Here is a 15,903-nt window from a genome sequence, read left to right as displayed (position 1 = left end):
CCTCGTGCGATGCTCACATGAACCTGGGGCTGCTCTCCCACATTTGATTAAATGAGAAACCAAGTCTCGGGGAGGACTAGGGACCTGCCCCGGGCCATACTGCCACGGAGTCAGGGAGCTCGGCTGAAATCTGACCAGCAGGTAACCGAGAGTGGAGTCTGGGTTCAGAAGAGAAGTTGCTTCAGTGGAAGAGAGCTGGGGGCTGCCGGAAGATACGGGGGTGCCCCACGCTTAGTGCAGGCCCGGCTCCCCTCTGTGCCCATGCCAGCTCTCTTATTGGCTTCGCCCAGGCCCGTGGCTTCAAGATGATTCTAGATGGATATGCCAGGGCCTGCCTGCCTCTCTGAGTTCCTGATTTAAATGCCAACTTCCTGCTTGGCGTCTCTTGTCGGGCACCTACTGGACATCCCAGACTTCAGTGATCTGAAACCTAACTTTTCATTCCCCTGCACTACCCACGTCTCTCCCGCCTACAAGATTCCTGTGCTCAGTAAATGGCGTTGCTGTCTGCTTTGCTGCTAAGGCCACCTCTTAACCTCTTAAGAGTCTCCCTTGACTGCCCCGACCCCTTCCTGCCACCTTCCAGGACACCAGAAAGTCCTGTTGATTCCTCCTGCAATACAGAGCCCGGGTCTGTCGCCTTCACCCCGTGCCCACTGTTAAATGGCCTCCTGTCTCCTCGTCTTCTCTTCTGGCCCCATCTGCTCCATTTTCTGCTCTGTAACCAAAGTGATCTTTTACAAATGTCAGCTTGCACCCCCTCCCCTGCTTAAAGCCCCAGCCATGACTTCCCAGTATACTTCGAAGTGAAATCTCATGCCTCCCGTGGCCTGGGAGGCTGTCTGTGAACGGGCCTTCGGCTCCCTCTACTGCCTCGGGCCCCGGGGCTCCAGCAGCCAGAGGCTGCCTTCTGCTCTTCTGACGCTTGAAGCTCATTGCATCTCTGGTCCCTGCCCAGAACTTCCCTCCTCCAGGGTGTCATGTGGCTACCTCCTCTCTCTTCATTTGAATTTCAGCCCAAATACCGCTTTCTCAGCAAGCCCTTCCCTGACTCCTGTGTGGAGGACTCTTTCTCACACCACCCCAGTCTTCCCCACCTGCCTCTGTCACATCCTGTTCTTTCATTTTCTTCAGGGCGCTTCTCACATTAAGACGTGGTCTCGTTCACTCATTTATTATCTGTCTTCCCCTCTCCCCCCACTCAGCTATACATTCTTGTCCTCACCATGCTACATCCCCAGCACATAAATGTTCACAATACATTTTTTTGTACTTTTCTGTTTGGAAACAATCGTAGAATCGCAGGAAATTGTGAACAGTACGAAACAAAACAAAAACCTTGTGCAGAGAAGAGAAAAATAAAGGGATATCAGTGAAGCCAAAAAGTTGGTTTTTTGAAAGGATCGGCAAAGTTAACAAAACTTTAGCTAGATCAGCAAGGAAAGAGGGGAAAGGATTCAAATAACTAAAATCAGGAATGAAAGAAGGGACATTAGTCTACCTGACAGGGAAAAAAAGATGGTTAGGGAATATTCTGGACAATCTTATGCCAACAAATAAAGATATCCCGGGCGAAATGGACATCGTCCTAGAAAGACACAAATCACCAAGACTGAGTGAAGAGGAAATAGACCATCTGGCTAGACCTATAGCAAGTACAGAGATTGAATTAATAATCCAAGAAACTTCCAACAAAGAAAAACCAAGGACCAGATGGCTTCACTGGTGAGTCATACCAAATATTTGAAGAATTAACACCAATCCTTCACAACCTCTTCTAAAATGAAGAAGAGGGAAGGCTTCCAAACTCATTTTATGAGACCAGTCTGACCCTGATCACAAAGCCAAAGACATCCCAAGAAAAGAAAACTATAGACCAACAGCCCTTATGAATATAACGTGAAGATCGTCAACAAAACATTAGCAAGCCAAGTCTCCCAGTTCATAGAAAGATTTATACGTTGAAACCGAGTGGACTTGATCCCGGGAATGCATGGTTTGTTGTTCAATATATGAGAACGGATCAATATAATACAACATGTTGATAGGATAGAGGGGAAAAAGTCATGTAACATTCTTAATAGATACAGAAGGAGCATTTGACAAAATTCAACACCCTTTCATGATAAAAACCACAAACAAGCCAAGAAGAGAAGGAAACATTCTCAACCTAATAAGGGCATCTGTAAAAACCCACAGCTCGCATCATGCTGGTAAAAGACTGAAAGCTTTTGCACTAAGATCAGGAACAAGACAGGGATGCCTGCTTCCACCACTTCTGTTCAACATTGTACTCGAGATTCTTCCCCGGGAAGTTAGGCAAGAAAACGAAATAAAGAGCCCCTGGGTGGCTCAGTCGGTTAAGCATCCGACTTCAGCTCAGGTCATAATCTCATGGTTCATGAGTTGGAGCCCCGCATTGGGCTCCGCTTGGGGTTCTCTCTCTCCGCCTCTCTCTGTGCCCCTCTTCCACGTGTGCTGTCTCTCTCTCAAACAAATAAAAACTCAAATAAGTAAATAAACAGAAAAATAAGAGGTTGGAAAGAAAGAAGTAAAACTATATTTGTGGGTGATATGATCTTACAGATAGCAAACCCTAAAGAATCCACAAAAACTACTGATAAACTAAAATCCTGTTCAGCAAGTTGATAAAAGACTAATATACAAAAAAAAAAAAAAAGTTGTATTTCTATACCCTAGCAATGAGCAATCTGAAAAAGGAAACTAAGGGGAAAAAAAATCTGTTTTTAAAAAAATTTTTTTAATGTTTCTTTCTTTCTTTTTTTTTTTAATTTTTTTTTTAACGTTTATTTATTTTTGAGACAGAGAGATAGAGCATGAACGGGGTGGGTCAGAGAGAGAGAGGGAGACACAGAATCCGAAACAGGCTCCAGGCTCTGAGCTGTCAGCACAGAGCCCAACGCGGGGCTCGAACCCACGAACTGCGAGATCGTGACCTGAGCTGAAGTCGGACGCCCAGCCGACTGAGCCACCCAGGCGCCCCAATGTTTATTTCTTTCAAGAGAGAGAAAGAGCACGCGCGCAAGCAGGGGAAGGGCAGAGGGCGGCGGAGAGAGAGAATCCCAAGCAAGCTCTGAAGTGTCAGTGCAGAGTGCAACACGGGGCTCAGTCCCACAGATCATGAGATCATAACCTGAGCCAACATCAAGAGTCAGACACTTAACCGACTGAGCTGCCAGGTGCCCTGAAAAAAAATCTGTTTTAAAATAGCATAAAAAAAAAAAGATACTTAAGAGTAAATTTCACCAAATAAGTGAAAGACTTGTACATTGAAAAGTATGAGATACTGTTGGTGGGAATTGAAGAAGACCCAAATAAATGAAAAGACATTTCATGTTCACAGATCGGAATACTGTTGATATGGCAACGCTCCCTGAATTATCTGCAGATTCCATGCAATCCTATCAAAATTCCAACTGCCTTTTTTTGTGGAAATTGATAAGCTGATCTTAAAATATATATGGAAGTTCAAGGGACCCAGAATAGCTAAAACTATGTTGGAAAAGAAGGAAGTTGGAAGACTCACTCTTCCAATTTCAAAACCAACCTACAGTAATCAAGACTGTGGTACTGGCATAGAGATAGACATATATATAGATCAATGGAACAGAATTGATAGAGAAATAGACCCATACATCTGCAGTCCACTGATTTTCTTTTCTTTTTTTAATGTTTATTTATTTTTGAGGGAGAGAGAGAGAGAGAGAGAGAGAGAGCGCGTGAGAATGGGGGAGGGGCGGAAAGAGACAGAGACACAGAATCCAAAACAGGCTTCAGGCTCTGAGCTGTCAGCACAGAGCCCGACACAGGGCTCAAACTCACAAAGCATGAGATCATACCTGGGCCAAAGTCGGATGCTTAACCAGCTAAACCGACTAAGCCACCCAGGTGCCTCTACAGGCAACTGATTTTCAACAAAGATGCCAATACTATTGGGTGGAGAAAAAAAAATCATTTTTTAGCAGATGATATCGGGACAAACTGGATTGCTGATGCAAAAGAACGAAGTTGGGTTCCTACCCTAACATCATCTGCAAAAACTAACTCGGTGGATTAAAGACCTTAGAACTTTTAAAGCTTTTAAAGCTGTAAAACTCTTAGAAGAAACACAGGTATAAATTTTCATACCCTTGAGCTTTTCACTGAGGTCTTACATATGGCTCGGAAAGCACAAGCAACAAAAGAAGAAAATAGATAACAGACTTCATCAAAATTTAAAACACATTTGCTTCAAAGGACATTCATCAAGAAACTTGAAAAGACATCTTAGGAAATGGGAGAAAATATTTGCAAATCGTATATCTGATAAGGGTCTATCATCCAGAATATATAAAGAAAAGAAATCTGAAACTCAACAACAAAATGACAAGCAACCACATGAAAATATGACCAAAGCACTCAGAATAGACTTTCCTCCAAAGAAGACATACACGGCCCAGAAGCACAGGAAAGATGCTATCAACATCATTAGTCATTAGGGAAATGCAAATCAAAACCCCAAAGACGTATCATTTCATACCCACCAGGTTGTTACAGTTTTTAAAAAGAAAAGAGAAAAGAATAAAGTATTGGCAACTCATGTGGAAAAACCATGCCTCGCTGGCAGGAATACAAAAGTAAAGTGGTGCGGCCGTGGTGAAAAATAGTTCGGCCGTTTCTCCAAAAGTTAAGTGTAGAGTTAGCCTATGACCCAGCAGTTCCACTCCTAGGTGCAGACCCAAGGGAACGGAAAATGTGTTCCTACAAAAATTTACACACCAATGTTCATGGCAGTATCATTCATGATAGCCACAAGGTGGAAACAACTCAAATGTTTATCCACAGATGAATGGATAAAGAAAATGTGGTACGTCCATACAATGGAATATTACTCGGCTGTAAAAAGGAACAAAGCGCCGATTGTTACCGCAACAAGGATGAACCTTCGAAAACATTATGGGATGTGGAAGAACCCAGACCCGGCAGGCCACACATTGAGTATCGAGTTCTTTGAGTATGCTGGAAAAAGATAGTGGTGATGGTGACACAACCTTGAAATATACTAAACAAAACAAAACCCGCTGAATTGCATACTTGAAGGTGGTGACTTTATATATATGTGAAGTATATCTCCATTTTTTAAAAAAAAGTATGGAGAGGTCCCTTGTGCCCTTGCCCACCAGCGTCCCCCAGTGCTAACATTCTGTATAACTGTAGTACATTATCAAACCCAGGAAATTGACATTAGTATCAGGTGCACACCTTTGTACACACATTCGTGTGTGTGTGCGTATGAGTCCTATGCAATGTTATCACTCATGTGTAGATTCATGTAACCACCACCCCATCAAAATACACAAACACAAAATACAACAGTTCCATCACCAGAGAGGGATTCCCCCTCGCAACCCTTTACAGCCATAACCCCCCACACACCCATCCCTAACGTTGGCAACCGCTGATCTGTTTTCGCTTCAAGAGTGCTATATAAAAGGAATCATCTTGTATGTAATCTTTTTGAGACTGGCTTTTTCCACTCAGTATAATGCCTTTGACATCCATCCAAACTGTGTGTGTCCATAGCTTGTTCCTTTTGATTATGATAATTTATTAAATTGGGGCTACTTCTGAGGGCAGTCCAGCATATCCCTGAAGGGGGTAGATCTGTATTAGGTTAATTCTGGAAGAGGGAAGCACCTTAATTAGGAATGAGAAAGGGACCTCCTGTCTCCCCTGACCGTCCATTCTAAAAATGCCCTTCCATTGGCCATTAAGAATTCACTCTTACTTTCTTTGTCGAATTTATCCCTGCCTGGTTGGGGTTTGTCTTTGTTTTTGGGTTTTTTTTCCTGGCAGTATTACTTGTTTGCTTCCCCGACCAGTGCAGAGCTGGGACCTGGTGGGCCAGGCTCCGCCACCCACCCCTGACTGTAGTTTGGCACCTGCCCACAGGAGGGTATTTGTATTGAGCAAATGGGTAACAGACGCTGTGAGAGCCTCCCCGGCCCTCTGGCCCTTCCCACGTCTGTGCGTGCTGGCTGTACTTCCCACTGATAATTCTCTGACGGAGGATTGCTTTTCTGGCCTCCGGGGCCCACTCTGCCTCCCGTGCAGCGGGCCCAAACCGGTGGGGAATGGAGCCCCCAGGAGCAGCCCTCAACCTACGCTGGTGGGCATTGGGGTATGAATACCCGAGCTCCCTTGTCCCGGGGGTGGAGTTGCTCCGGGGCACGTTCTGCTCTGGCTCCCAGATTCCCTGGTGGCACTGAGCTCCAGATGCCACAGGAGCGGGCTCTCTTGGTAACACACTCTTTATGGAATGCCTTTCCTCCTCTCCTCTTCCCCATGCTCCTTTGGTGTCCAAATAATCTCCTGACACTCAAATCCTTGACTCGGGGGTCTGCTTCTGAGAGAATACAAACTAAGACAGCATGAATTAATGGATTAAAGTAGGTGTACATCCTTACTCCACCACTGAGGCGAGCCACACCCTTTGCTCCCTTGCTGAGCTGTGACGGGAGGGTTACAGCACTCGTCCCCTCCCAGGGCTTTGAGAGAACCCAGTGAGGTCACAGCAGCGGCAAGAGGGAACCCTGATTCTTGTTCTGCCGTCTCTGTTACTGCCTGTGATGGACAGGTGCAGCAGACGCTCGGCCTGCTGGCCTGGCATCCGGGGGTTCGCGCAGCATGCCTCGGCCAGCCCTCAACGGCTTCCCATCAGCCTTCATCTCAGAGACTCTGTCTGCTAATGAGGCCCTGAGTTACCCGCAGGTTAATGTTCTTTGACTTTGAACACCATGATTCCCACTTAGTCCTCCTGTTATCCCTCCTGCTGACAGAAATGTGATGGGAAATCAATGACAGTCCCCTCGCCCGTGTCTAAGGGTCAGCCTTCAGACTCTTCCTTTGTCAAGCAACCACAGCGACCCAGTTTAGGCCCCAACTTGGGGAATGAATGAGATTCACCCGTTGGAAGCTGAAATGTGGTCTCCTGACCCCTTGCAGCTGCCCAGAGCACTAAAAGTTCTTGCAGAGCTTGAGAAACTTGGCCGGAATAAGTCAGAACCCCTTGAACCCCTCTCTCCCCCTTAACAAAAGCAACCTCCTCCCTCCTGAAAGGCACCATTGTCACTGGAACAAGCCAGCTTTGTTCTCCCCCCGCAGCTGGAGCCTGGGCCTCGCATCTCCTGGGGGGCAGCAAAACCCCAGCGTCGGCCAGTCTCCTCCCCGGGCTGTGTCAAGTAGCCGGCCTGGTCCTGGTGACAGGAGTCTGCTGAGACCTTCTCAAATACACGGCGGTGCTCCGTTTAGGTGAAAGGGACAACTTCACTGGTATCAGAGATGTGGTGGTTATGTTGGCAGATGGGACTTACTGCAGCTGTCAGCCACTAGGTGGGGACCCTAGACTCAATTGCCCGCAGGGGCCAGAGAGGGGCATAACCTGGAAAGAGAAGTAGGTGTGAGACTAAAACTGTAAGCTGGGGTGCCTGGGTGGGTCACTTAAGCATCTGACTTCGGCTCAGGTCATGAGCTCACGGTTCATGAGTTCCAGCCCTGCCTCGGGCTCCCCACTGTCAGCACAGAGCCCACTTCGGATCCTCTGCCCACCTCTCTCTCTCTCTCCCTGCCCCTCCCCAGCTCACACACACTCTTTCCCTCTCTCTCTCAAAATTTAAAACAAAAAAAAACAAAACTCTAAAACTGTAGGGAGCTGTGGGGACGGGGGTGCCCGAGAGCCCCAGCCGGCCCGGCCATGGGAGCTGTGCCCTAGGCCCCAGCCAGCAGCTGTTAGGGGCCCTGTGTTGCCCTGCATCTTGCCCGTCCACACACTAGCTCTGGAGGGAAAGGCGAAATCTCCCCATCTTTAAATGTTGGCAACAGTGTTTTTGAATACTTCATGAGCCAAACAAAATAGCTAGGCAGGCCAGATGAGTTTATAGCCTCTTCTCTAGTTGCAATGAAAAGACAGCTATTAGGAGGTAAATTTCATTCATTCATTCATTCATTCATTCGACAAAGATTCTGTGGCATCTACCATGTGCCAGGGAACCGTGTGGAAACTCTACACAGACGCTTCCCTTGAGCTCACAGTCAAGTGTGTGGAGGGCTGACCTGGACTGGAAAACAGGTGGTTGTGGGACACTGAGTAAAATGCTAACCTTAGGCACTGCAAGGAACCCTAGGTGCCTGGAGGAGAGAGTGATGGTGACAGGGAAGGGGTGACTGTGGGCGTGACAGCACATTTGGGCTGAATTTCCCTGGGAGGGAGGGGCTGGAAGAGTATTGCAAACAGAGGCCCAGCCTGTGCAAAGGCACTGAGGCCGAGCCTGCAGGGGGCTGTTGGGGAGCAGCTGTGAGTTTTCTCGGGACAGAACGTAAAAGAGGTATCCAAAGAGACGGAACAGGAGGCAGCTGGGGCTGAGAAGAGTCCCCAGATTTGGCTTTTTCCACCTGCACCTAAAGCACCTGTGGCATGGAATTTTGTTGGTGCAAAATGCACACGGCAGCAGGGCTTCCTTGCTCCTCTGGCCTTGAGAGCGGCTTTGGCAGCCTCACCGGTGGGCGGAAACCACACTCTGGGGTCCTGAGGCCTGGAAACCCTGCCAGGGAACAGAGCAAATCCTGAGGCTCGGTGCCACAGCCCCGTCCCAGTGCCTGCACCGGTTTCTTTTCTTCCTTTTCTATTTTTTAAATGTTTTTAATTCTACAGGGTTTTTACAAAAGAAAACCAAAGGCTCTGTTTGCCAGGTTAATGAATAGCACAAGTGATGGCTCTTTTCCCAACCTCCCTTCCCCTCTCACTCCCCATCCCCAGCCATCTCCCCAGAGCTGATTAGATCAATTAGAATAAAGCCCGCTGCATTTTAAATTCAGTCCGAATGGCAGAGCAGAGAGGCCCTCGAGCCAGCCTGTGCCAGGGATGAGTCAGTACCTGCTACAAAGTGCAGTCCGGGCGGCTGAGCTCTAAGACTCCACCTCGGATTACGGAGAGGAGGCCTAGCCTCCTGCCCTCAGCTTGTTTACACCGGGGAGAGGCAGAAAATGGGCTAACGACTTCCCTCTCTTGCTGGTGTTTCAGAGCAAGAAAGACCCCTCCTTGTGGACGTGCCCCTTCCACCCGCCGCTCCAGCTCTTTTTTGTTATCCGCAACACGAGCCGGCTGCACGACTTTGATCTAGCCAAGATCAAGGTTTGGAATTACTGGACAGCTGATGGTGTAAGTAAGGGCCCCCGACTACTCCTTGGGCGTTTGACTGACGGAAGCACTTTAGCGCTGTCCAACAGCCTGAGTGCTGAAGTTGCAAAATGGGTACGCGGAGGCCCCACTGCGGCCCTTCCTGCCTGTTGCAGAATGCCTGGTGGTGCATTTCACACTGCATGGTTGGGGCCACCAGGAGCAGGGCCTCAGCTGGCAGGTGTGGCCGCCCTTTGCCGGAACTGGGGCTCAATGTTAATAGATAAGAAACAGACACACAGAGAGGTTGTGTGACATGCCCCAAGTCACACAGCAAGGAAGCATCACAGTGAGAATTTGAACCCACGCAGTCAGACTCTGGGCCCGTTCACTTAGCCAGGGCTTCTCAGACCTTAATCTGCGATACCTTACCGGGACTCTTGCTAAAATGCAGGTTCCGATTCAGCGGGTCTGGAGCAGAGCCCAAGATTTTGCATCCAGCTGTGCCAGTGTCCCTGGGGTGAGAACCCCACTCTGAACAGTGAGGCTCTTAACCTCTGTGCTCCTCTGTCCCCCCGGTTTCAGCATCCCTGTCCTCCTTTCTACCCCCACACCACCTCCTACCTCCGGGCACTTATGCTTTCTTTCTTCTCTGGGCTGTTTTTTCATGCTCTCGTTTGTATTTATTTCTTCATTCGACATTTATTGTTGAGCATATGTACCATCGGCCTTTCCTGATCAGTTCGGAGGACATTGGTAGCACAGACCCAGTCCCTGTCCAGGAGGTACTCCTGGTCTAAAAGCTGGCAGACAAGTAATTGTAAAAATAGGACGCAGCGTGCTGAAGGCCTTGATAGAGGTGACTGCAGAGTGCCCAGGGTTTCAAACAGGAAGCCCAGGAACTCAGCAGGGAACTCAGTGCGTGACTTGTTTCCCCTCTTATGACAGACATGGGGACAAGAATTGCTCTGCTCTCCCTTCCAACTTGTTCTCAGGGGAGCAATAATGCAAGGGAGACGAATGATGGAAACCGGTCCTCAGCTTCAATATTGCGAAAAGAGACGGCAGGGCATGGTGGGGAGTGTGGCGAACTGGTAAGCACATGCTTTAGGTAAAGGGAAAGCCACTTTTCAGCTTCAGTTAATGGCTGCCATATAGGAATGCCAGCCAGTGCTGCTAGGTCATCTGAACATTCCCAGGGAGCTGGGAATTTGGAATTTGATAGGAGCCTTTCTGGTTTGTAAATGTCAACAGCTAATTGAAATTCCTTTGAAACCACTATACAGTCAAAGCAAACTCATCGTTGGGCTGGAGTTGGCCTGTCTAGACTGTAGCCCCTGGAACGTGGAGGGAGCCTGCATCAGGCTGGGAGAGCTCAGGGAAGGGGCTCGGAGCACACAACTGAGCTGTGGCGGAAAGAGACAATAGCACAGAGCCAAGGTAGAAAAGAAGAAAGCGGGTTCCAGGCGGGGAGCCCCGCATGTGCAAAGGCACTGAGGTGTGGAAGGGTGCAGCCTCTGAACTGCTCTCGCTGTCCCCAGGCCCAGGCCTCCAGTCCGTCTCACCAGCCCCTGGGAGGTCTGATCATCATTCTTTGCTGCTTCACACCCTCAGAGGCTCCCCCTGTCCCAGAGGACCCAGGTCAAACCCCTTACTGTGACATCAGGGCCTCGTAATCCCTGTGCGCCAGGCCCTGTGTCTCCCATCAGCCCCTGCCCCTTGCTGGCTCCACACTCCGGAGTGTCAGCTGCTGTGACTCTCTACCACCCCACACGGCAGGTACCCTGTAGGCTCCGGACCCTCCCATCCGGCTCAGCTCGAAGTGCCCGCCTCTGCCGTAGATTCCTGGAAAACAAGACATCATTTTCTCCAGGAAGCTGGCCCTGACCCCTGGCCCTTATGCCACTTCTGGCCCTCATGAATATGTTCCATCACCCCCATACTGGGATTGACACCTGCCTCCCCCAGACCACCGTGGGCACCTGGGGAGCAGGACCTGTGCTGTCTCCACGTCAAGACCCTGCGAAGTAGAAATGCATGGTTGCCAGCTGAAGGAATGAGTTCATTCCCCAGAACCCACAAGCAGCTGTCTTACGCTTTTTGATATCCAGATGAGACACAGAGAATCAGAGTTCCGGGTGTTTGAGCAGGCTCGTACGGAAGGTTAAAGCTGAGGATCAAGTCCAGGGGAGTCTGCCCCTCCTCCCTCCTTCCCATCCCCCGCATCCTGTACTTCTTCCTGCTAATTCTCTCAGCCACCCCCCCACGCCCCCCCCCCGGGCGTCCAGCTGTGTGCTTAGGGGCTGTCCTCCAGGCCCTAGCGGGACCCCCACCCCTGTGTAGCCGCGGACACTACCAGCAGGTAGGGCCATGCTCTCTCCTCTTGGGCACTTGCTGGCAGGTGGTCGTCAGCATCTTCTGGAATGAGTAATGGAACAGTGCTGACTGCCCAAGCCCGTGCCCTGTGGCTCAGCCCTGTCATTGACTATACGTCTCAGGCCAAGAAAAGCGGATTTGATGTGCTGGATTACAAAGCAGATAAGCTTCATCCCTTTTGGCCGCGGCCCGCCTTTCTTCTTGAACCTGCACTCAGGCTTCCCTGTGTGCGAAGAATAAAAAAAAGGAGCAGGACATCAGGGTGTCGTTGCGGGTGCTTTGGGGAGCCTCGGCTGCGGGGATTAGAGTCCTGAGGAGGTATCTCTACACGCAGAGTGGAGTGCGGAGGACTGCAGTCCCTGACAGGGGTGCTGCTTATGTAACGCACACCCGTCTGTTGCCAGAATTTACCGGGGGCAGAAAGCGCAAACAAATGCAGCGGCAGGTTGGTTTGATTTAATATTCTCCGGAGAATGCTATTACTGTGTGTTTTAGAGGAGATAAACGGAGACTTTATAGGAAATATAGCTCAGCCTGGTAGACACGGCTTGTTAATACAGTGTTTTGTGTACGGGAATCCAAGGAAGAAAAGTTAAATGGGGGGAGCTAATCCAACCAAGGCGTATTGAGAACATAAGACGAGAAGGTGCTAGAAAAAGGGAAGTCTCTCTTATTGCAAAATATGCCGCCCGTTAAATCCCCAGGCTAACTTTTCTGGGCTCCTCTCCCCCTCATCAGGTGAGGCGGTGGGTGTGGGCTGGCCCCGAGGGGAGGGACTTCAGGGGAAGGGAAGACACAGAGGCTGGAATCCATCCACACAGGCAAACAGAAGGCAGCACACAGATGTCTGTCCTTGTCACAGCTGCCGTTTATCCAGTGCCGCGTCCATCAGGCGGGCGTGAGGCACCTAAATAACACCAATAACTGAGCAAATGAATCATCTCGACTGACCCCCAATAATCCTACAAGGCGGTGTCAGCCTTGGAGGTGAAGAAGCTGGGGCTTAGAGTAGCGAGCTCCTAGGGGGCGGGTAGACTGTGTCTTTTTTACCAGCTCTGCTTGGCAATGGCTGCCTGGAGTGCTGTCTTGGGAAGGAGCTGGAACCTTCCTTCTGGTTCAAAAAGAAGAGGGTGTGTGATTGATCAGTGATGTCGGCCTCGGGCTCAGGAGGAGGATGTGATAATACGTCTGTCACATTTTTTGATACTTGTCAGATTCCACGACTTGGCCCAGCTAGTGACTTGCAGGGGACACGGTGGAGAGGGGAGCGTGAGAGGTGTTGGTTTTTCTGGTTTTTTTCTCAGCACCGCCCCCACCCCTGCAGAAGAGAGGGGGAAGGAACCAGAAGTCTCCCTTACTCTCGTGTGTAGTAACCCATCCAAAAAGTGGGCTTTCGGCCGCTCCCCAGGGTCTGTGTTTCCCTTTGTAACAAGCCTGTTAGTTATGTGCTATCTGGTGGCACCCTTCAGGAACGACAGGCACGTTTTCACCATCTTCGCCCACAGCATAACCGGTGCCGATGCCACTTCCATTTGGTCACAACAGCGAGTGAGGCAGGACGGACACCCAGGGGTGTATTTCATACACAGAAAAGCTGCTCCTTAGATAGTTTATGAATGAATGGATGTCAGAGTTCCCCAGCGGTGTAACTCTGTGATATGCTATGGCAGTCTAAGCCCCTGCTGCCCCAGAGAACTTTCTACAATGATATCAACGCTCTGTGTCTGCCCCGGCCGGTTCAGTAACCCCCAAGCCACAGGTGGCTGTTGAGAACTTGCAGTGTGGCCAGTAACTAAGAAACTGCATTTTATTTTATTTATTTATTTATTTATTTAATTTATTTATTTATAAGTTTTTTCAAGCGTTTATTTATTTTTGAGACAGAGCGAGAGACAGAGTGCAAGAGGGGGAGGGGCAGACACAGGGAGACGCAGACTCTGAAGCGGGCTCCAGGCTCTGAGCTGTCAGCACGGAGCCTGATGCGGGGCTTGAACTCATGAACCGTGAGATCGTGACCTGAGCCGAAGTCGGTCACTTAACCAACTGAGCCTCTCAGGCGCCCCTTATTTATTTATTTTTAATTGAGGTGTAATTGACATATAAGACTGTATTCGTTTTAGGGGTACAGCCTTTGAGATAGGTACATATTGCAAATAATCACTAAATAATAAACGAAACTAAATAATCAGTTTAGTTAACGTCCACCAGCTCACATAGTTACAAAAATTTTTTTTTCTCATGATGAGAACTTTTAAGATCAACTTCCTTAGGCACTTTCAAATTTACGATACAGTATTGTTAACTACAGTCACCGTGCTGTATGTTACATCCCCAGGACTTTTTTATCTTGTACCTGGAAGTTTGTGCCTTTTGGTGCTTCTCCCCCCTTATCACCACCTCCCACTTCCTGCCTCTGGCAACCACCAGTCTGTTCTCTGGATCTATGTGTTCAGGTTTGTTTGTTTGCTTTTTAACATTTATTAATTTTTGAGAGACAGAGGCAGAGCACAAGCAGGGGTGGGGCAGAGAGAGAGGGGGACACGGCATCCGAAGCAGGCTCCAGTCTCCGCGCTGTCAGCACAGGGCCCAACGGGGAGCTCGAACCCACAGACCGCCAGATGGTGATCTGAGCCGAAGTCGGAGGCTTAACCTAGTGAGCCACCCAGGCACCCCTGTGTTTGGGTTTTTTTTAAGCTGTACATGTCAGTGGAATGATGCAATATTTGCCTTTCTCTGTCTGACTTATTTCACTTAGCGCAGTGCACTCAAGGTCCATCCATTTGCAAACGGCGAGGTTTCATCTTTTATGGCTGGGTAATATTCCACTGTGTGTATGTGCCACAACTTCCTCGTCCATTCCCCTGTCCGTGGACGCGTGGGTTATTTCCGTGTCTTGGCTGCTGTAAGTAATGCTGAGGTGGACATGGGGGTACCCATATCTTTTCGAGCTAGTGATTGCATTTCATGCGGATAAATCCCCAGATGCAGAACGGCTGAATCACGTGGAAGTCCTGCTCTTCATTCTGGGGGGAGCCTCCATACTGTTCCCCACAGTGGCTGCTCCATGTCACGGACCCACCAACAGTGCGCAGGGTTCCCTTGTCTCTGCATTCTTGCCCACGCTTATCTCTTACGAGAAGCTGCATCTTACCTTTAATTTGACTGCAACGCCAGCCGCCATCTGTGGCTGGTGACCGTGTGTGGCACCGCACGGATCTTGGCACTCAGGGTGCCGTGCTGAACAAACAGACAAGGCCCTGTCCACACGGCCCTGTCCCTTCTCGTGGGGAAGGGCAACGGACAAGGATATAAACGAACAATGTAATTTCAGGTAGCGCTAAGTGTCCCAAAGACGATGTAATAGGGCCGTGGGAGAGGGGCATGGGGAGAAGGAGGCAGGGCTGCTTTGAATAGCGAGAGACCTTCCATCAGAGGCCAGAGCCGGAGCAAAGGCCCCGAGGCAGGAGCATGCTTAGCACTTCTAAGATCGGAGTCTAGGCCGCGGCCGGGGATACTGAACAAAGGAGAGGGTAAGGGGAGGTCCCTGAGATGGGTGGGAACCAAGTCGCATGGGCCTCCCTGGCTCAGATCTTAAGCCCGGAGAAGCAGAATATAGAGAAGTGGTCAGAGCCCAGGCACCAGGGCCAGCCCAGCTGGGGCAAGTCCTGGCTCCTCCTCTTCCGCCTCTTCCTGGCCGTGTGACCTTGGGCATGTTGCTCTGCATCTCTGTGCCTCCGTTTCTTCATCCATAAAACTGGGTAATTATTCTTCAGTTAATACATATAAAGCTCTCAGAATGACTCCTGGGCTCTGTGAGTCTTAGACGAGCGTTAGCAGTTGGCGTCGTGATTGGAGGGTTTTGAGCCAGGGGTCATAGAATATGAGGAATTTAAAAGATGACTCCGGCCGCTGTTTGGGGAGTGGCTTAGAGGGAACAGGGAGCCCCCACAGGAGGCTTCTAGCATCGTCTAGCTAAGGGTCATGGTGGCTTGGATGAGGGGCCTGGTGCTTACGGGGTGCCCCACGGGGAGACTCGCTGCGTCCCAGGACAACGTTTGCATTTCCAACAAGGCCTTTGTTTGGGGCAGGAGGGAGAATTTTCAAACAAACGTGGAAGGAAAGAGATGGGCTCAAACAACCCACGAACCCCTCACCTGCTCCCGTGGTAATCGGCATCCCGCCCTTCTGGTTTCATTTACTTCCCGCCACGTGGATTGCGGCTCTCATACCATTCCACTCATCAGTTCTTCAGTGCGCATCTCTAACAGATGAGGAGTTTGTTTTTATGCAACTCCAATGCCACTGTCCTACCTGGCGGTAATTGGTTATTGTGCGCCACAGCCCGGTTCGTG

General features: G+C 49.6%; 1 protein-coding gene across 3 annotated transcripts in view; it reads left to right on the top strand.

Annotated features, from left to right (window-relative positions):
• Nucleotides 1-15,903, top strand: part of LOC122471525 (katanin interacting protein) — a 194,466-nt gene that overhangs the window by 132,123 nt on the left and 46,440 nt on the right. For 2 of the 3 annotated variants that reach the window (XM_043560244.1, XM_043560245.1), the window contains exon 15: nt 9,080-9,217. The exons of the other annotated variant lie outside the window; for it this stretch is intronic. In XM_043560244.1, the coding sequence (XP_043416179.1) occupies nt 9,080-9,217 (138 nt within the window). The remainder of the gene's footprint in view (nt 1-9,079; nt 9,218-15,903) is intronic. 3 annotated transcript variants of the gene reach the window in all.

Source organism: Prionailurus bengalensis, chromosome E3 (assembly GCF_016509475.1).
Source record: "Prionailurus bengalensis isolate Pbe53 chromosome E3, Fcat_Pben_1.1_paternal_pri, whole genome shotgun sequence".
NCBI classification, from domain to species: domain Eukaryota; kingdom Metazoa; phylum Chordata; class Mammalia; order Carnivora; family Felidae; genus Prionailurus; species Prionailurus bengalensis.
The sequence above is the reverse complement of the archived record's forward strand: the minus strand, read 5'-3'. Positions and strand labels throughout refer to the sequence as shown.